This window comes from Harpia harpyja, chromosome 3 (genome assembly GCF_026419915.1).
Source record: "Harpia harpyja isolate bHarHar1 chromosome 3, bHarHar1 primary haplotype, whole genome shotgun sequence".
NCBI classification, from domain to species: Eukaryota; Metazoa; Chordata; class Aves; order Accipitriformes; family Accipitridae; genus Harpia; species Harpia harpyja.
Genome location: NC_068942.1, coordinates 47828387 through 47851240, shown reverse-complemented (window position 1 = coordinate 47851240; position 22854 = coordinate 47828387). Strand labels below are relative to the sequence as shown.

The following is a 22854-nucleotide window of genomic DNA, read 5'->3' as shown; positions in this document are numbered from 1 at the left end:
TGATTTGCTGTATAAATAACTGGAAAGAAACACCCAGATTTTTAGTCTATTAGCTCTATAAAACAATTTGTGATATTGTAGCCAATATATTTTGAAGACATGGAAAATCCATTTGGAAAACGTATTATGCATATCTTGATTCTTCTGCTGTAGATTACACACATATTTTCAGTACTAAAAAATATAATTCAGTGAAAATACTTTGTGGATCCTCCCACAGTCTGATTGAAATTAACTGCATGCTAAATCTACTGCAACTGAGGGAACATACCATCCACAATTTAAGCACCCATATTAAGTGCTTAAATTAGGCTGACTATAGAACTAGTGAGGTCTGAATAATTTCCCAAATATTCTGAAGGGCCCTGAACTGAATGTCTGAAGTTAGATCGCTTACAAATCATCCATAACTATCTAAAATCACTCACATAATTTAGGGGATGGAAAATGGTGAAACCAGGACATTTGCAAGGTTTTTCAAAATACAAGAACCCAGACTATCTGATCAATTCAAAACCGTCTTTACCTTTCAATGTCTTTACAGGGAGCTATACACAGAGCCAAAAACCAAGCTTGCAAAATATGCAAGTCTGATAAAAGTTTGAATCACTTCTCTGACTGTAGAAAACGTTACTTCTCAGAAACATGCAATTACTTCCTTCCATTTTCAAAGAGCGCATGAGCCTAAGTTAAATGCAACACTACACCACAGTTGTAGCTTAGCACACTTGATCTAACACTTGTGGTTAGAGAAGCAGCAGGACAGTCAGAATCCAACACTACAGTAACACTCTGTGGTAAATGACGCTGCTTTTAAAAGCCAGAAAGATACAGAATCTGGGGGAAGAAAGAATTATCTAAATTAAATTGTACCAAAATTGCCTAGAGATTCTTAGCATGTCAGGTCTGCTTCCTGTGCTGTGCTTATCTAATTAGAAGTAAACATTTTGTAAAGCTAAGAAGTCAGGTAATATATTCCACAATTCCTAAGAAAGGCTAGTATTGCCAATATGATCTAGTAGCTTTGTTGTGAAAAACCTAATGAGCTAGAAAAACACATGTATGAGTCCAGGCAGTCACCTCAAAATGGGAACAAATGGGAAGGAAAAGCTTATGATTTATTTCAGTGCATTGTAATTTTGAGTGTGTGAGTGAGAAATAGTATTTGTTGAAAATTTTCATCTCCAGATGATACAATCAGAGCATTTTCAAAAATTACACTTTTGTTCTTTGCTCTTCTACTTGTATGGAGGACAGAGAGAAAGAGATCTGAAACTTAGGCCCAGGTTCACAGCAGCTAACTGAGGTGCCTACGTTAATCTAATACCTGCTAGGTAGTGCCTCCATGGCCAATGGACAGTGATTTATGCTACTTCAAATCTGAATTGGAGTTTCATCTTTTTCTCTGTGGATGATAAGCTAAACCAAACAAACAAAAAACCCCAACCCTAAACCAAACAAAAACACACTATACAACCAAAACCTGTAAAGAACAAGTATATTGTTTAATGAGTAGAATAGTAATACACCCACAGATTAAATATCCTCTACTTACCCGTTTCAAAGTTGTCAAGTTATCTAATATTACCTTAACAGCAGGTGAATATTACAAAGGATATAGATCAATGAGTTTCTGGAGCATGTCTGCAGAGGAGATGATAAACTGATGCATGGCCAGAATTATCTTTAGCAGCTGGTTGTTTTGATATGCATTTCCTTCTAAATCTGAAAAAAAAAAAAAAAAAAAAAAAAAAAGAGTATTCATATTGAAATCTTGGTATACCTTGGTAAACAACTTGCAAAAGGCTTTTTCAGAACACTAATTCTAATCAGGTCTGTTCACCTACGCTATTTGAAAGATAGCAGTAACTTAGTAACTTAGGAAGTGCATCATTTTTCTGATGAGAGCTATATATCAACAACTATATTTCACTACCAGGATTTGGAAGACCCTTACAATAAAAAAAAAAAAAAAAAAAAAAAGGCAGTTATGTCTCAAAAGCACTCAAAATATCCAGATAATTATACATAATGATCTCAGCCCAGCAATGCACTTAAATGCTTAGCTTTAGGCAGATGAGTATAACCTTTGAAACAAACTAATGAATTGCAGAGCAAAAGAATTCAGTTACTGATCTATACCAGTCAGTCAGTGGCATGACTGAACTTATCAAACAGAATGGTGATATTCTTAAGTGTTTGTGAGGCTTTTTGTACAACTGACATACATAACACTAAAGCACGTGCACAGGTTAGGATCTATACCTAGATGCACATGGAACAAGATATAACGTATGCAGAAGCCCAGAGGTTAACCTATGCATACTCCTGCTGCTGGACCTAAATGTCCCAACACATTTCCTTGAACTATGCACTACAAGGATTTCACTTGAAGAAGGTTTTTAGACTACATCTATCTTCTGGGTCTTGTGGGGGTTTTTTCCATATTCAGAAAAGATCAAGGACATCAAATGTAACAGAATGTTTAAAATAGTTTCCATTTCTGTAACAAACACAGTAGTGAAAGTGTTTGTAAACATTAACAGATGATGTTTTTCTACAGCCTGCCATGAGAGAACTGAAGTAGCTTGAACTGGTATTAGACGCCATTTCAAACACAAAAGAAAATTTACCTTTTTGAATAATTTTAAATACACTGTCCTCTATGAGGATAAATGTACTTATCACTTAAAATAGCAATAGCAGAAACAATATACAGAAACAACACACAATAAGGCAAAATGGAAGAGGTAGGTTAAACAGCAGATTTGCAGCATATGAAATGGCACCTATTACTAGAGGGGGGGGAATATATTTAAATTGCACAACACCAAAAGGGAACATTAAACTTAGCCCACTTGCAAAACAATATAATCCATGTTAGCCATTCAGCAAGAGTTTCCATGCCTTTCTACAGGAAGGTATCAAATGTGAAGAGAGAACCCCAGAGCCCAGGCCTTTCCTTTCGAACAATACATTGGATCTTTGGTAGAACTAATAAAGCCTGATTTCCTCTAGATCTGTCTCCTCTGTTCTTCACTCCACAATAGTCCTATTCATGCCCTTTATCACTATACTCTCCCCTGAAATTCTTTTCCTTCTCTTCCTCGCAACAATGCCATAACTCCTCGCTCATGCTTAAAGCTATCAGCTACACAAAAGCTTGAATCCAGGCTGACTGGCCAGACAGCAAATCAAATTAAACCAATGCTGAGCTCGCACAGCTGCCCCTACACCAATGTGGGTACTGATCTGGATGTCTCTCTTCTACACAAGCAATTCTTTGAGATTCCTATCTTTCCATTACATTTAGTTTAAGCTGGCAGACAGGCTGACTATTTCATGCAGAGTAGATACAGTTTAGTAGGAAGGTGACTCAGAATGGCCTAGATCTGTAGTTTACAAGTGAAGTTATTGTTTTAGCTGACTGTTTGAAGCCCTGAAAGCAGAGGATATGCTGGGTATCATATACCTTGTGTGGGTAACTTCATTCTTCTAGCAAAAGCTTAGTCAGTTTGGAGGAAACTTAATACAATAAAGAGTCTTGAAATACCTACAGCCAGCCTCTCAGGCAAGACAGGCAGAAAAATCCTGATCAGTAAATTCTGGCAGAGCCTACGTGAACATGCATCAACCCACTCAGCACTATCAAGCCCAGAATGAGAACTTTATGTATCAGGTGATCTTCAACACTGAACACGAGATACTGCTTTCTGAATCTATCTTCTGTAGTTACACTTAAATTGTGAGGAACAATTCTACTTACAGCGATATGGGCGAGGGGAAAGTCTGCCTGTCCTATAGCCCCATAAATGAGACCCCCAAGTAACTAAAAGTTCTTGAGCTGCCTTTTGACTTATACTAGAAGTTCTCAGTTTTATAGCATGAACCGAAGTTTATGCATTCCTTGTTCGTGTTTTCACATAATTTCATTCATTACCTAGAGAATCTTTCTGGGATATAAACTGCCTAGGTATTACAGCAAGTGCACTGAGGGCAAAACAGCAAAGTATTCATCCAGAGAAGTAGGAAATTTGCAGAGGAAGGCTGGGACATCAGAAAGCAGTACTTATTCAGGCCTTTAATATTTGGCATTTTGTACTCTTCCAGTGTCTTCAGGAAGACTAAAATTATTTTAGGCCTTGCACACAGAGGCCTGTAACAATTTTCACCCATTTTAAAAAACTTGGTGTTCTGCCAGAGCCTCCATCCAACAGCTCTTGTTTAATCAGAAAAGCAGTTCAATATATCCTTAACTTTGAAGCCAAATCGTCATGTGCACACATACTATTAAGTATATACAGCTGTAATTAAATCACCAGGTTTTCAGAAACGCTCAATATAGATCATCTCCAGCTAACAAAGACAGCAAATAACTCTCTCCTAGCAGTTTCTCCTTTGTGCATATTCCAAAATCCTCTGCCATGACATAACACAGGTACCACTTGGTACCAGGTTCCAGATTGAATTTCTGTCCTCTAGAAGGACTCTTTTCCATTTTACCTTTTCCATTTTACAATTCAGAGAAAAACAGTATGTTCTGACTGCTACTAGTGATTAGGTCAACACATTTACGGTATTTTCTTGCATAATGAAAGTGGATTTGTGCTTCACAATATCCAGACCTAATTATCTCACAACAGAGATAGACTTCATTATGACGACATGCAATTATTCTGCAAGCATTAAAGCAGTACTAAGTTTTGTGCTGTCCATTCTCTCACCCAACTAAAAGGCTCATCTCCACAAAGAAAACCATTGTATTAGTGATGGTTTAAAAACCAAAATAAACACTCTGCAGGAAAAAAACCCTTAAGGTTCCCAGTACAGTTCAGCACTTAACAGCAAGCCTGCATGGAACTGTAGCAGCACACAATTTTACAAACACAAGCAGTATCAAATATTTAATGTCATCTTCCTGCCCAGTTTTAAAAGGAAGGACTTTTCAAGTGCATACACCATGATACAGCAGGTGTTACTAAACAGAAGAATATTTAATCTGATTCCTCTTCCATCTGTATTTCACAAATTCATAATTCAAAAAAATCCATGGAGTTAAACGGCTAAAAATGGGCCTTAGGTCAGCAGAGACTCCAGCTCAGTTTCAGAACTGTCACTGGGTCTTTCGCATCTCTGACCACTAGGTCACTTCTTTTCAGAGAGCTAACCTGCTAAATGTAGCTGTGTGTAAGGAAGTAGCAAAAGCGGTGGTAAACTATCTCTGCGCAAACGGTGGAGCCAATAAGAGGGCTTTCCTGACTGTGTTGCAAGTGTCTCTGAATGCCTCTGCAGCATTCTCTTGAACCTCCAGCAGTTTGTTTTAAAACTTTGAGACTCATTTTCATTTCCGTTTGTATACCTGTTTCTAACCACACACCCTGCTGAGCAAAAACCACTAAGTGACTACTAAATAAAGTGGAATGGGTGTGTTTCAGTTAGTCGATTTACCTTAAAGCAAGCTGCAAAATACTGCATAAGCCTTAGCTTTGTTTCACTGCACCAAAATACAAATAACCCAATGGTTACACACTTTTCCTCCTCTAAATGCCTTTATTGTACTAACATGTTTTAATAAATATTCTTTGAAACAAACAAGGAAGCAGGAGTTGAATATACTTTTCCAGTACTTAACTACATGAGTCAAAGCACAAAGACATTTAGGGCTAAATATTTTATTATCTACGTAGTAACACAAAGCTGCTAAAAACTACAATTACAAAAGTTCCATTGCATATGCGAGACTCAGAACACACAAGGGTAAGAACATCATAATCCAGGCCCATCAGCCACTCTATTGCATGATCCAATTGGTGGCTCCCTGTAATCTATGACTTAGAAATAACTGAAGTATCACTTGTTCCTAGAATAGTTGAAAGAATCAAAGTACTCAAAGGCCAATAAGCAAGGCTTTAAGAGCACACTGCCTGCTTTTCACCAGGTCGTGATGGCCATGAAGCCTGTGGTAAACACACTTAACAGAAAGAGTATGTTCAATAGAGAAGATCATTGTACTGAGACCTTCCCACTCATGTGTTCAATAAGGCAACAGGAAGAATGCCAAGGATGTCTTAACTGAACTGAATTTTGCAAGAAAGGTTAGCTTTTCTAGGTCTAAGAGGCCTTTATTTCATAAGCATTGTCTTTATTTCATAAGCAGGTTCCAACTCTATCGCCTAGTGTACAATTTGAAATGAATCAGAAATTAATCACAGAGCACTGACATCACGTGATCAGTGACTAAGCTACTAAGAACATGAATAATTTCTTTAGAACATGAATAACTTCTTGTAAACTCCCTTACGTCTTCCAGTGGTTATCAAAAAGCAGCACCAGAAGCAACGCAATGCAAGAAAGCATCAAGCAATTGCCAGGCAGTCTTATTAAGTGCAAAGCTGAAAGTCATGGGTTGCTATACTGATGTGCTACATCGAATTCTTCAAGATTTCTGCAAAGTGGTTTTTTTTCTGGTGGCTTAAAGATGATGGTGTGGGGATGGTGTTATAAATGTCTGCAAAGATTACTAAAGCAGCACGTGATTTGAAAACTGAGGGAACTGATGTTCTTAAGGTCTTACGGTCTCAAAGACTTTGATGAAACACACAGACATGTATGAAATCTGGAGGTACATGTGGGAGTACATGCTATGGTTTAGTGACTGAACTGAACCAGCCATAAGTCAATGTCTCTGCCCCACATGAGAGGTGCAGTACTATGAGACAACCTTAGAATGGCTAGAAGCAACCAAATTTGAATTAAATATTTCACGAGTATTTCATGGATACTTCCTGGAACTTCCCTTCACAAACAGGAAACACTCTGTTCCCCTTCAGCTTAGAACTTATGCAACACATAGTAGTCTTCTCACTACAGATTTATTATTGCTGTGTTGGAATTTGGTACCCTGTCATTTAACTCTCTTCATTAAATTGATCACATTTGGTCAGAATCAAATTCATAAGAAGCCATCACCCTGCTCATCAGTTATGACACCATTGAGGGTCAGCAAGCGCTTTCAACTTAAACTAGGGTGTTTACTTTTTGAATTGGAAATAGTCTTTATTTTTTAATGACAGCTGAAAGCTCAGCTGATGGCAGAAATCAGGGCTAGGAGCTAATGTACTCTATTCCCCTGCTCCAATGCAGAATCAGCTTTCTCAAAACCAGTATGCTTCAGAACCAGTTTAATTTGTTGTTAAAATTCTACAGTGATGAGGATTTCACAGCCTCTGTAGGTGACTTATTCCAGCACTTGAGCACGTCCGTCATTAGAGTTCTCCTTACTGTCTAATCAAAGACTTCAGGCAACTTGGGCAAGCTTAAGCACATTATGCCTGGCCCCCAGCAAACAGAAAAAACACTCTCTGTCCCTTATCGATATATTTTTTCTATTTAAGGATTGCTCCCCTTGTCTCTTTTCTGAGCTAGGAAACACCAAATTTGTCAATTTTATACAGGTACATAATACCTTTATATATACATACATTTTTATATATGTAAATGTACATATATAATGTGTGTATATATATAAAAAAATAAAAATAAGCACACATATCCCTCTACACATGCACTTCTATCCTTAGAGTTTCTGCAGTGGTACAATATCATTAAACTATCTTCAGTTTTAAAATCCATGTTCCCATTCAGATCCTTTTCTGAAGAAATGCTATATATCAAGGATTTTACCTTACTGTTTTTACAACTGATTACCCTAAGTGTAGAACTTTGTACTTGTCCTTAGTAAGGTTTTCTTTATTTCAGATCAGCATTTTAAGTGCGTAATATCTTTCAGAAATAACTTAATTACAATGTCCTTACAAAGATGACACACTAATTAGGTAAAAGAATTATTGTTTTAATTTTAGCTGAAGCAGAAAGCAGGTGGAGTCTTAAGCTCTCCAGCTTACATTTAATTCTATACAGGATGGTGGTGTTCCCCCTCATGCAACTAGAATGCTATAATGTTTAGCAGACAGTACCAAAATACTCAGGGAATTGCGCTAAAGCTTTTTTTTTTTTTTTTTTTAAATTGGCTTATTGTCCATACATGCTTGTAACTATTAAGTGAGTAATACATAAATTTATTTACACAAGTAATTGGTCTTAGGAGGAAAACTCCAAAATTAAAATGAGAACAAATCAGTATTTTCCAGAGAGGAAAGAATCATACTACTTTGTGATCAATCCTGCACCAACAGAACCCTAAACAAGCCAAGTAAACACAGATGTTGGAAAAAACCCTATAAACTTGACACTTCTCCAAGTCTACTTCCCCCTTCAAATTCCCTACAGTATGGGGGGGAAGAACCCACTGCTGTTCCTCCAAATACTCATTAACAATGCAGATATATTCAAGACACAAGTGAGTCTAATATGCATCCAAAAAGGATAATAAGACTGTACTATGTGAGGGTAGGGAACATTAGGGGAGAAAAACCTCAAGGGAAAGCCATTACCCTCTCTCAGAAACAGCTTTTGGGAAGCTACATCTTGCAGAAAGAACTCTGGGTGGGTAATTCTTTGAAATGAAAACAAGAAGATAAAAGCTCTTGTCAAGGCAAAATGGGATGATTTTGAAAAATTAAAATGTACTTCGAGAGAAACCAGATGAAATGTGGGTGGAAGGCATTCCATTAGCCTTGGAAATTCAGATCAAGTACACAGAACAAGATAGAAAGTTCACACACACACCCCCCCATACATTGTTCTACAGCATGTTTAAAATATTGATTTTAGCGAATTTAGATGAGAACTTTTTAATCAAATAGTCTTTTTCTCCAAAGCCTACAAAACATCATTTGAGTGTTCAAGATTTTTTCAAAGCTTTAAATCATGATACTGGAGCCACGTGCAGCTTTTGAGCTGCAGGCAACTCTTAAATAATTCAAGTGTAATGCCTGGCCACACAGCTGGGGTGGCATAAGCATGGATAGATAAGACAAATGAGACTCCCGGAACAGAATCAGAAACTTCTGAGGCTGGTATCACTATTTGACCACTGAACCCAGCTGCATGCTTCACACTTATTCATCCCACAACTGCAGTGTTTTATAACAAGCTTCTCTCTAACTGCATGATTGATCCTGAGGCAGCCAGTTATCAGATCCAAGGAAGTATGAAGTCAGCCCCATCCAAAGGTTCAAATTGTAACGGACTAGCAGACATCAAGCCACTTTCCTCTCAGGGACTTGAAGATGTTGCAGATCACTTAGACCCCAGTTCCTGGCCTTGATTTTCATTACTGATGCTTGCTCCAACTCTACTCCTGCTTGAGTATTTCTGACTTACTGTTTCATGTTTCCCTCCCTTACATAACTCAGCTTTCTAGTCTTTTCTCTAACTTCCAGATATATTTCTAGTATTAGTGTTTGCAGACTCTGGCGAAGTAGCTTCTAACCCAGCAGATGGGGCATGCCTTTTCACAACTGCCCCACCAGCAAGTAGGCTGGGGGTGGGCAAGAAGCTGGGAGGGGACACAGGTAGGACAGCTGACCCCAACTGACAAAACAGATACTGCACACCATATCATGTCATGCTCAGCAACAAAAACTGAGTTGAAGTTTGCCAGGGCTGCCATTGCTTGGGGACCGTCTGGGCATCAGTTGGCTGGTGATGAGCAATTAGGTTTTTTCACATCACATGTTTTTCTTGGGTTTGTTTGGGATTTTTGGTTGTTGGTTTTGTTTGTTTGTTTTAAACTTATTAAACTCTCTTTATCTCAACCCATGAGTTTTCTCACTTTTACCCTTCCAATTCTCTCCCCCATCCCACTGCAGGGGCTGGGGGGGGTGGGATAAGCAAGCAGCTGTGTTGTGCTTGGCTGATGGCTGGGGTTAAACCACAACAGTTCACCCTTAGACTGAAACATCTCTTGTTCACCATGGATGAAAAGAACCAAAGTTTAAAAAACAAACAAACAAACAAAAACCCCCAAACTCCCCCCACAGCTTCATTCCAAACTTAAAAAACATACCTAATCACCAGGTACTGCTATCAAATTATCTGCATTCAGAAGCAGCTTCCCAATTGCCAATTCAAGCTAGCTGCAGTATGCCAAATTTTCAGAGAAACATTCCCACATGTGTTCAAGTGTAAGCTTTATTGGCCCTATTGTATCAGCTGGTCTAGTTCAGAGCAAGAGTCTTATGCCTCCAAAGTACTGTTGGAGGGCATTTGTTAATATTACTAATAAAGGTATCTGATTGTTTTCTATGTTATTCAACCTAAGTACTTTTTTTTTCTTTTTTCTTAAATGCACACTTTTAAAAGAGTAACACTACACACTGGAGATCAACATTAAACATAACTGGCTCTCCTGGAGGAAGAGAGAAGACAATCTCACCCATACCCAAAGTGAGTATTTTGAGGGTGAATCTTTTTCCCCCCAAAAATGTAAAGGTTAAAATAGAAAAGAAGCTCTTGACATCTCACGCTGTTCTCTGCCGGAGGAGTTCCGTACTTCCAAAGAAAGATATTACTGCATATCTCTAAATGATCTTTCGACACAATACAGGCGGCACAAGGCACTGAATTTTTCTGAACGTGACCTCCATATACATTTGAGTATTAAAACTGCAGTGTTTGGGGATTCCTAAAGTCATCACCAATGCAAGTGTAATCTTAAGAGCTCCCAACAGGTACTCTTATCTTTGCCTTTTGCCAGCGGTTGCACTTGCACTGTCTTACCTCAGTAATGGGGGGAAAAAAAGTGATATCATGTTTAGAAAGTTACCTTAGCTTTTAATCTCCAGTCTGCCCTGCATAACAGAAAGATCTACTGAACTATGTAACAGTCTAAGGGAAGCCCCTTATTTTTCAGACTTAAAAAAGCAATGTAAAAACATGTCTTCACACTTGGCGATACACCGCAAAACACTAAAAAACTTCACACTAAAGCACACACAAACCAAACCAAATAACATAGGAAGTAAAATGCATGGGGAAGCCTAAAGAACAAGTGACTTATTTCTTGCTTCAACTTCATACGTAGGTTGAGGAGGAGAAAGAATTAAATTCATACAACATTCTCAGGAGAATGAATTATTTTCTATTGCTATCTAAGCTTTTTTGCATTGCTAAATAAAAGTTATCTTTTTTTTCTGAAGTTATATTTAGAAGTATGAAGATAGAATTTTCTATCACTTCGCTGTAGTAAATATAAGTAAATGGGAGACTGCTTCATAAAGCAAGAAGTCTAAGTTTTCTTCGTTTTCTTGTATTACTTATTTCTTGACTTTGGAAAATTATATTGAAAAGACTGAAGTCAAATTAGCTAAATGGAACTTTAAAATATAAAGATATCTAAGTTGCTTGGCTTTGGGAAAACTTTTTCCACAGACATCAGGTTAAAAATGAAATCTATTTTCATTTTGGTACAATCATAATTAACTTTAATAGTTAGCTAAACAGCACTTAGTGTTCTCCAGAGCAGTAACTACTCTTCTGTTCCCACAATGTCATGCATTCTACAGAGCTGTAATGACTCTTTTGTTCCCACAATGTCATTAATTGATCATTAACATAGTTTCTCTTGCCAAGCAATACTAAAGTTTCTGCACTGTATATGACCAAATCACACCCAGATTACTTAACACACAATGATCAACAAGATTTTAAGACGGAACAGTACCATGAACAAACTTAAACTACTTTTGGGGGGTCTGGAGACCTCAACATTCAGCCTAGGCTTCAGGGGCAAGGGGTGGAACCCTGCAAGTTTGTGGAGCACAAGATAAAAACAAATGCCTATTCAGGCAAACCTAACAGAAAAAAGTAAATGACCAAAGTTGCCTTCTGTGGGTGTGCATATGCCTTGAAAGATGTAACTGCTTTTGAGTCAGAATTCTATGTTAGAATTTGGTATATGGTAAATTTGGTAAAAGGATAAACTTCGTACTTGAACTGTGATTGTTTTACTAGTTATTGTATGTTTTAACTAGACTGGAAGAAAGTACTTATGTTAAGAGTAGAATGGGTTTTTCTAGATAACTGAAAGCGGAAAAACTGGATAGAACTTTCAAATTTTCTGTATTTTAGAGAAGATGGCTACAGTTCTTCTAATGAGTTAACTTGCCTGTTTCGTTGTTTGTAAAATGGATGCAATACTTACCTGGCTCTCAAAGAATTCCTAAGACTCAATGTATTTTTGCATGATATTGATACAAAATTGAGCTATAAAAATATCAGTTCATAGAGCTAGACAGCTCTGCTAATGTAGTTATTTTTTTATTCTAGAAAATGTTAACTATGATTAACTTGTACAGTTTTAGGCAGCTAGCACCTAGGAGGCAACCAGCACCAGCACCTTTGCCAGATTTCTGATTTCTGTCAAAACAATTCTGTGGCATCTTTCATCCAGATCAGTCTGGAAGTGGTTTCCAGAGTTTCTAAGGTTTGTTTACAAACATCTCTATCACACATTGAGGCAACAGGCTAGCTTAGCACTGATCAGACACTGCAGAACAATTTGCATCACAACCTCCTCTTACACCTAGCTGTCCAAGAGTATTATGACCATTAGAAGTTGCAAATTGCACTAGGTTCACCTAAATTCTATTAATAACATTGCTAATCTTTGAAGTTATGATTTTTAACTGCTTTGAAAAGTACTAGCCATGGGTTTAAATCTTATTTTAATCTTTTTTTTTTTCATATTGAAGATTGACATAGCGGTATAAACAACTAACTCCACTGCAAACAGTTTATCATGGCTCATCTTCCACACAGAATTATGCTACACGCTCTGGGAAATATTTCGGTTGCTTTCCTAAAGCACTTTACTTACACCTCTCAAGAAACCAGACACAGGGACACTACATGGTGACATGCATTTAAAGATGATGTTTCATTATTTCTTTTTTCCATTGAGCACATTCATCTTGTCTAGCAGTAACTGAAGTGCCTGAATTGTAGAATAAGCATAGGTCTTCTGTGTGCTACAACATACATGCTTCCAGTACTCAAATGTAAGAGGCGAATGAGTAAGATCTCACGCTCAAAGGTTAAGGACAGAAATACCTTCATAATATTAAAATTTTGAGATCTTAGGGATTTCTCAGCTCTTAAATGACCGTCAGATGTTTTTAGGAGGACACAAGTGTTTGTATGAATTATGACTTTCAAGTGCACTCTTGGAATTGTTTGTTAGGTAGTTCTAAGTAACACTTCAGGGACATAGCAAATTGACACTATGCTGAAGATACATTTTGTCCCAATTGCAACAGAGTTTTTAAACACTTGTAAAAACAATTTAAACAAATGTTTTGTGTGGGCAAGGAAAAGGCCCTCTGACCCTACAAAGCTTGAATGCATGTTAAAATAGTTCATCCAATACTTGAAAGCTGTATTTGTTTAAAAAAATAAGCACACTTAAACCTTACTCAAGATTTAAAAAAAAAAAAGTACATTTATAAGATAAAGAGAAATGCTTATAGTCAAAGGAATGAAACAGGGACCTCATACGGCACAAACATGTAGTGAAGATACAAATAGAAAAAAAGTATCTGCTAGAATAGAAACTGACTTGCTAACACATAGTCAGAACATCAAGCTCACAGTAGCATGACAGTCTAGGGTGAAAAGTGTTAGGAACAACTATTATTTCATTTCTGTAGTTAGCAGGTATACAGTTAACAAGATATCCAGTGAAGTGAACGCTGCTGATATATTTTTCCTCTCTGATCTGTAACACTTTCTGGACTAAATATATGTTAACGTGCATTTATGCAGTCTCACAAAGAATACTGTAAGAAGAACTAGCAAAATGTAGGGCTGTGCTACTAGGCATATGCTTCCTGTGTTCTACTGAACTGTCAGCATTAAACAGTTAATATGGCTGTGGACCAGCAAAGCAGACCCTACTCTGTCAGTTTCAACAACAAAGCTGGTAAGTGTCTTTACAGTTAGCAGCAAAGTAGGAGACAAAGCCATATTGACTTTCACAGAACTGTCTGCCAGTCAAAGTACATTCTTTTCCAGGCATTTTATATACTACATAATGGAAAAACATGAATGCAGGGGGTTAAAATCACTGTCCTACTTACAATTCCACTCCAGAATCACAGTCACTAATGAAGATTTTCTCCAGAATAAATTATCTCCCTCCTGAAGCTGTCATATTCCAAGCCAAGATCTATTTATTACTTCTTTGCTTCCCTGAACTCACAACTTCAGCCATCTTGTTGCCAATTGAACATCTACCTTTAATTTTCTCTTTATGATCTTTCTGTTCAGAATTCACCTCTCTGACGGAGAGGTTTCACTGAATCCTCTGTATTTTCTAGTCTTTTCAATGATTTTGCCCTACCTCCTGCTCTTCCCCTCTAAGCACTCTCTTCCCTTCTTTTATTTCTCTTTCCCTTCATTTCCCTGTTATGACTGCTCTTTCTTTCCACACAATCACTTTTTCATCTTTAAAAGTTATTGTCAGCTCCACTTACATGCTACACTTCCTCTTCTTTTCTAAGGCAATCACATGTGATGCATTTACTTGAGCTCTACAGCTCTTCTTGTCAATCCAGATCATAGCAGTAACAGCATCCTGTAGCTACTTACAATGTTGAGAGATCTTCCAAGTCATGTAGAATGTGTTTTGAATCACTGTCCTATATAACCAACTGATAAGAGCGGTTATCTTATATATCTTATCTTAAACTGATAAGAGCGGTTTCAAGTCTCTGCAAATCTTCTCCTAATCTCAGGACCAATACTGCTTTCTAAGACACTTCCTGCCTTCAATGTCCCATCATGCTATTTTTCCTGAACTCTTGCCCTAGCTTACATCCTGGCTTTTCTGTTGCCTTTTCTTTTGGCAATGGATTTGCAGGATAATTCATCTTACACATCCTGATGCAACCTTTCATGGGATTTGAAGAAACCTCTACTTTCAGCATATGCTTCTCATCATGCAATTGAATAAACACTGGTGTAAAGCTGATCTCTCAGATGTAGTTATCATGAAACACATCTACATGACTTCACACTCCCTCATATGACCCTCACTATTTCTGTCACTAAAGCACATGCCTATCATTCATCAGTTCAAGCTAAAGACGACCAAATTTGAGAGGTGAAAGAACACACACTAATCATTCCAAAGTAGATGTTTAAGGTAATTACACTGAATAAACTTTTGGTCTTTTCTAAAAAAAAAAAAAAAAAAAAAAAAAAAAGGCCTCCTAGCTCTTTACTTTTGGAATTAGCAGGTAAAACACCACCACTGTAATTTACGCTATTCTGTCCACATTCTAGTGTCATCTTCTACCCAGCACTGTTGTAGACCCACAGACAGTATCACTAACTCCAAGCTCCAGTCTTTGTTCTTGCCTCCTCTGCATAGGTTTTGGATTAAACTTGGCTCTCTGGACAAAACTTGTCTTTCTACAAAACATCCTGGAATTCATTTACAACATCGTGGCAAGCTTAGCTTTCTCACTCTTAACTTCAACTTAGCATATCCCCCTTTCTCACTTTTTCCCCTCACCCATACTGTAAGATAAATACTTATGCTTGTGTTCTTCACAGCTGCATGTATTAATTCTTAATACCTTCTTGGTTAGACCTTCTTGTGACATTCTCTGCATATAGGAAAAGGCTGCCAACTTCCCCTTACACACCATTGTTGACAGCAGCCTCTCTTACACATTATTTGCTTTTTCCAAACTTGTATAATTGAGTCCAGGAACATAAATTTAGCTGCATACTTTACGTAGGAATTGTATTTGTAATTGTACACATAATATTAACATGATGCAGTATATATTCTGAAATGTGACAAATCATCATCTCTACCTACTGCGTATTGTTCTCCTTAACCCTAGACAGCAAATGAATCAAGGGCTTTTTCCAGAAAGTAAACTTAAAACATACAGAGCAAATCTGTGCTTATATCTTGAGGGTTTCTGTATTTTTAATATTGAAGTAAAACTTGCTGAGATCACAATAATGAAATTCTAGAATAATATACAAAATATTATAGGTCAGCATATCTGAGACTGAAGATATAACCTCAGTCTGAATAGAACTAGTAGAGTACAGGGTGACAACTTTAATACTATGCACGGGAAGACACTTACTCAATCACTCAGTTTACTCGCAATCATTCAGCAAATATGCTTTTTTCCCCACCATTTTTCTTGCTACCACCACCCCTCCTCAAACTCCCAGATTAAAGTTTTTTCCATCTCTTCCTTTATTGGCACAATGATGTGAATGAATTTTGCATAGTGTTTTTGTTGGTAGCTACAAGAACCTTCTTTAAGGAACTTAGTTATGTAGGTTATTTATAGTTGTAACAGTTGCACTTTACAATTTATTTAAATACCCTACTGGGAAATTCCAACATAACTTAAGAACCTGCATAATGTCATAGAAGATGTACAAATACAGACACTACTATGAATTGCCCAATGAAGAGTCTAAACTTCTGCAGCACACATTATAATTCTAGCAGTCCTTAGTGAGTTTAAGATTATGTTTGCAGATGCACTACAATTCGCTTTGCTAGACCTACATACCATTTGTCAAGGTTCAAGAAAACCCTATGTAGTGGGCTATGGTAAATTTTCTAACTGAAGTATGAAACACTTTAGAAAGATCCACATGCATATATAGCTGAACTGGACAGGTACACTTGATTTTTTTTGTCACCTTAGTCCTTGTAATATACAGATGCCCAGGAATCTAAGAACACATAAGCATGTCTAAGCTGATATACATAGAGTATTAAAAAAAAGTATTAAAATAATTAAGCCAACGATAATCTCCCATTCAGGGTTTCACCTACACTACTTGAAATCAATCACCGTAATCATTCTACTAGATTTTTATGATGTTACATTTATAGTACCATTTTTTCATAGAAATGTTAAAACTGTATGAAGGTCTTACACGTACTTACATGTCTTATCTCACCCCCCGTGAACCAAAACTTATAAAAATATGAATCAACATTTAGGAATTAGGGCTTTATAGCAGCTCAGTGGATATGTTCTTTACAATAATTAAATGGAAGAGAAAAGAAGCCAAAAAGAAAAACGTTACTGACAATTACATGTTTCATCGACTTTTCTCAGACATGCATTTTTCTACATATGCTGATTAGAAGGCTTTAAAGTTTAAAAAAAAAATTCCAATGAATATGAAAGATTAGTGATTGTTTATACAGTATTTATGTGCTGTATCACTCGATCAGCACTATGTGTTACTATTTAACTATATAGATTAATTATTTTAGAGCTTAGTGGGTGTTCAAGTACATTTATTTTTCTAAGGACTACTCTGCAACTAAGACTTTGCCACATATGCTTTGGGAATAGCTCACAGCACTGAAAGACACAGCATTAACGAACAGATGCACTACTTAACAAGCAAATTATTCAGAATCATTTTGAGTGCCTTCAGTACTAACATATTTTAATAATATAAAAAATAAACATATATACTAATGAAAAAGTTGGGAAACTAAGGACATAGGGGTCAGGCAAGATTCAGGCTTGTCCATACATTACAATTCTTACTGTAAAAAGATAAATGGATAACTGATAGCCTCAAAAAGGTATACAGTTGTGATTTTTGTTTGGATTCTTTCTATTTTGTAAAGAATCAAGTTTAAATCTGTACTAATAATGCAAAAAGCAGCCCAATGTTATTTCACCTAGTGTAAAAATAGCTCTGGTCATTTCAAAATGTTTAATATAAACATGTTGTTTACAGACATGATGAGAATATTACTGCATATGCAAAATATAGTGATTACTTGCTGAAGTTTACCAAATTGGTACTGAAGGAACAACAAAAAACACACATAGAAGTATAGATGACTGGCGTTTGTCTTATTCTCTCAAGAAAAAGCAGTAGTCTCACTAACCTCTTAGCATATATTACACACATATGCATAAACAGATCCAGAAACCTATAAAAATATGCAGTCACCTAGGTATAGAAAATTCTCAGTTACATCTTTCTACTCCACTAATAAATCAATGTAATTCACTAGTAAGTGACCTAAACATAGCTAGGACACAAATGAATTAATACGATTCTAAAAACGTACAGACACTCACCAAAAGACTGAATGCAGATTTCAAGAAGATCTTCCAAAGTGGCCCCTTTGGCTAAGTGCCCCAACGGCACCATTGTGACCTGGGCAAGATTTGAGACGCTGGGACAATGACTGATCTGCTTCAGCTCAAGTGCTGATTCAGGGCCAGTGCTGCATGCTTGGGCAGGTTGCCTAAAAGAAAGCACAATAGTGAAGTAAATACAAGAAGATCGAGTGGTAAATTTTACACTACATGGGAAAGGAGGAGAGATTTAAAGGACAATTAAGTCCCTGTAGCTATGGTGCTGAAAGACATAACCCTCCCACTTAATACGTACACCAAAGAGACTGCTCAGTAAATGACTTTTTTTTTTTTTTTTTTTTTCCCTGTGAAATGTGGATTGTAGAGCCTACGGTTATAGAGCTCCTTCAATGATCTGTCAAGATTACCAGAAGTCTTGTTTCTTTGTTGGGGAGTTATGTTTACATTACGATTTCAGCACAAGCATAAACCCCCTCAAACTATGTAACAGGAACGCTGTTATGCAGTAATCTACCACCACATATTTGTGTGCCCACCAAAAGTAAAGGAGAAAAAAATAACTATAATCAAATATTACACACATTGAAAAATGCCAGGCTAGCTTTATTAATTTCATTTGGAAAATCACTATTAAGTAAACAAAATATCAGTGCAACTTCACAGTGGAGTATTTCACAATTTAAAAAAAAAAAAACCAACACAGATTAATTTGCAGCTGTTCTATACTACTTTTTTCTACCAAGTTGTTTTAAAATCGCATATGTGACTAAATTAATGTCTTTAATAATAAAGGTAAAAGAGACGAAAATAAAGCACATATCTGGTTTTAGGCTTGTATTTTGATGATAAAATATCTTAGATTTCAAGAATGTGTATGTCTACAGATAATATTAAAGGCTGTTCATTGTTTGCATACAAGGTCATAATTCTATATGAAATAGTAAACAGGCACATCATTATATCAATGAAAAGTGCTGAAACATTTTTGCCTGCAAATAACAGGAACCACTTCAAAATTTGACTTGAGAGCATAACCATACTGTTCACAAAAGGGCAACAACCACTGCTGTTTCAATAAAACTTGGGTTTATTTCAGGGACAATTTACACTCCACAGTCTTTCTAAACAAGTGATTCCAGCATCTTTAAGACGCTATCTTAAGTTTTCGTACAACTTTTCTTGGAACGCTATGCAAGACTTTATTAATAAACTGACAGTCCTGGGAAGAAAAGGCATAGAAATTTATCCAGTGTGCATATTACATACAGACAGGCAAGGTAAAAGACATAAACATCTCCATATAGGCACTCCTGGATGAAGTTGGAAATATGCATGCCTTATGAAGACATACTGGACCCTACCTCATCCCAGTGAATTTCAAGCCTCATCTTAAATTTCTGTCTCATCTGAATGCTGGGAAAGCCACAAAACTGTACATGATGTCGCTTATAACTCAACACTGACCCTAGGCCTCCATCGTTTCAAAGTCAGGAAAATACAGGCCTGACCCTGCAGAGGTAGCGACCATCACCCAGCTCCCCCGTAGTTAAGCTGACAGCGGCTATGCAAAGAATGTTCTCTTCCCTTCCCCTTTCTCTAAATTTCCCTCAGCTTTGTGATCTGACTTCCTGTTCTCATATGAAAAGAGCAAAGGCCTGATTCCGGGTTTTCTTTTTACAAGCTTAAACCTCTCTCCTAAGTTTTTTCCAGTGCCTCTTCAACACAGGGCAGAGGATCCTAGAAATGCAGTAGCAATATAGTAGGAGTTACGGCAGAAGATACTTTAGGTCTTGGCAACAGAGAGTAGAAAAACTAAAGTGTCCACACCCCCAAAAAAGTTTACAATAACACTGTGGCCGACGTGTCAACGCTGGACAGGCAAAACTCAGCCGGTGACACGGCTGAAACTAACCATTCATCCGAACAGATCCCCTTACAGCAGCAACTTGACATGAAAAATAGATTAAAGCTGTGCTGGGGGGTGACGGGCCGGGGGGGTGGACGGGGGACGACGAGCACCCTGCGTTTCCACTGAACGCTATTCGGCGGTGGGGCAGGAACCACAAACGACTGATCCTCAGCTCGCGAACTGACACCTGGGGCAGGTGGCCGTCCCCCGCCGCGGAGGGGACAGCCTTGCTCCGCGGCCGCGGCCCCGGCCCCTCGTTCGGCGTCCCCCCGGCAGACGGCCCGCCGGCGGCGCCGCAGGTAACCGGAGCCCGGGCGAGGGCCGAGCCGCCCCTCCCGCTCAGCTGTCACGCTGGGGCCGGAACGTGAGGCTCTTCCCAGCCCGCGCTGACCGACCTGCCCGGCGCACACCCGCACTCAAAAGGGTGAAACAAAGTCCTTCCCCACACCCCCTCTCCCGCGCCGCTTTTCCCCCTCTCTTTCCCACCCGGGAGGGCCTCGGCCGCCCCCCCCCCCCCCTCCGCGGAGCCCGGACTGCCGCCCCCGCGCCCCACGGAAGCCCCCGCCAGCCCCGCCGCGGGGGGCAGCGCAGCAGCAGCAAGTCGCACCCGTCCCCACCGCCCCGGGCGGGCACCTCACGCCCTCAGGCGCGGCGGCGTGCGACCCCGAGGCCCACCGCCGCCCGACCGCAGCCTGCCCCGCGGCGGGGCACCGTCCCACCGCCGCGGGGAGCGGGACACCGAAACAAGCGACGGCGGACTCACTGGTTTTCTCTCCTTTTCCCTAAGGTTCCCATGTCGGTGCCAGCCGCGGCTCCGCCGCCCGGCCGGCTCTGCCAGCAGCGCAGGGAGCGGGGCTGCGCGGGGCGGAGGAGGCCGGGGGGAGCAGCGCGGCCCCGCGCATCGCCTCCTCCCGCCTCGCCGCTCTCCCGCTCCCCGTCTCGCCTCGGGAGGAGTCTGAAACCAATTCAAGCGGGGCAGCGGCGGCGGCCGCCACCCGTGACGAGCGCAGGCGAAGATCTTATCGGCAGAAGGAAGTACTCAGCTACTGGGCTGCTCTTCTCTGAAGCCGCCGGATTTACCAGGTACCCAAACGCGCTCTCCTGCTCACACCGCCTGGCTCTAAAGCGGCCGCAACTTTTATCCACGGCCTAACTTCGCCACGGCAGGGCAGAGCAGGGCAGGGCAGGCCCTGCCCTCTGGGCAAGCCCCCTCCCCACGGCGGGCTGAGCCGCCGGGGCTCACGCGTGCCTCAGCCGCCGGCACGCCACCGCAGCACGCCCGCCCGCGGCCCCCGCTGGCCGAGGGCAGCCGCTGCCGGGGCACCTGGGAAGGCTGTGCCAGGGCGGGGTGGGCAGGGCCGGGCCGCGGGGGACAAGCTCTTGGCCAAACCCCAGCCGCTCCAAGCGCGGCGACACCCCGCCTGCAACGGCACCGGCCGCCGCCGCCGGGCCCCTATACCCCCGCCCCCCGCTCCGTGCCGCGCCACCCCACCCCGGGGTTACGTGACTGCGGGTGGGGTGGCCCCACGCGCGCCCTGAGCCCGCGCGCGCTGATTGGCCGGCTCGCCAACGGCCGGCGGAGGGGTAGGGTGTCGGGCGAGGGCCCCTCCGCGCCGCTACCTGCCGCCGGCCGCCGCGAGAGGCGGGGCGAGGCGAGCGCTCGCCTTGGCGAAGGGATCCGAAGGTCGCTGGCGGCACGGACCCCCGCCCCGCACAGGGCCCGGGTGGTGCGCAGCGGGGGCCTGGCGAGAGGCCGGCTGACGGGAAGGTGCCCAGGTCGCTCAGCTCCGCGTCGGCAGGAACACACACGCAGCTGGACGTAAGCATCTGCGCAGTGCTGGGGTGGGGGCACACAATTGAGATGCCCACACCGGCGATTATCGTTTTAAAGGCTCAGTGCTTATTTGGCACCTTACGCTGTCCCTCCAGCCTGGTCACAGAGCAAGGAGAGAGGACCCAGTAGTTTTCACGGTCCTTGTATCGTAATTAGGAGTTTCTGAGAGCTCTTCCAACTCAACATTGACAGCTCCTTCGCTTCTGAGGAGAAACGACCAGGCAGAAAATCTGAAAGGGCAAATTCGCCCCATATCCTGTGACTTGCAGTTTGACCAAATGGTCTTTGGTTGAGAAATACACTCGGTGGAGCTGTACAAAAGTTCTGGGTCACAGGGCGCTTTGGCTGCTGCATTCTCGACAGCTTATTTTGAGAGCGCAGTTTACGTTCTTAAAAATTACTTAGGCATCATAATGCCATTGTGCCTCACACTGAGATCCAGACAGTTTTCGTAAACTGTTTAAGACTAACTGGTAAGTTAGGGATTCGAAGTAATTCTCTGCCAACAACCAGGGCACATCTCTCTAGATCTCCAAAATGATCAATTTTGACAAGGACGCAGCTCACTGGCATTTTCTCAGAGGCAGTGGTACCATTATCACAACAGGAGCTGTGCAAACCTGAGTTTTGCTTTGCTGAAGACCTCCAGGTAAAAGGAAAAACCCTACATACTCCTGGAAATCACATCAGTGAATCAGTAGGTGACACTCTTCTGAGTAAGTTTTAAGCTGATTCCTAGCATAGAGCTTGAAGGTCACTGTGGTTTAAGAAACACAAATGTATTAATATATACCCAAGACCACAGGTCACGTGGTCTGTGATATTGTCTGTAGCAATTATGTTGTTAAGCCAATCTGCTGGCTGAATTCTGCTTCAGAGAGCTACATCCCAGCTACCTTTGCTTTAACACATTTTCCTTGAGAAGTTCATGTGCATGTGTACACACACAAATAAATGGAGGTTTGACAGAAAGAATACTCTCTAGCTTTTTGGTCAGAAGGTAATCCATATGTAAATCTTACAGTACACAA

At 40.3% G+C, this 22854-nt stretch overlaps 1 protein-coding gene across 3 annotated transcripts in view; it reads right to left on the bottom strand.

Moving 5' to 3' along the window:
* RASGRP1 (RAS guanyl releasing protein 1) overlaps positions 1 to 21375 on the bottom strand; it is a 42852-nt gene extending 21477 nt beyond the window's left edge. The window contains exons 1-3 of one of the 3 annotated variants that reach the window (XR_008234470.1): positions 20753 to 21375; positions 18060 to 18229; positions 1620 to 1725 (exon numbers count right to left, since the gene is read on the bottom strand). Coding sequence is in view for 2 of the 3 variants with exons in the window: in XM_052782483.1 (XP_052638443.1) it covers positions 1620 to 1725; positions 18060 to 18229; positions 20753 to 20784 (308 nt within the window). In the remaining variant the exon portion in view is untranslated. The remainder of the gene's footprint in view (positions 1 to 1619; positions 1726 to 18059; positions 18230 to 20752) is intronic. The other 2 variants (XM_052782483.1, XM_052782482.1) reach the window with 2 other exon arrangements.
* Positions 21376 to 22854: the final 1479 nt, after the last annotated feature.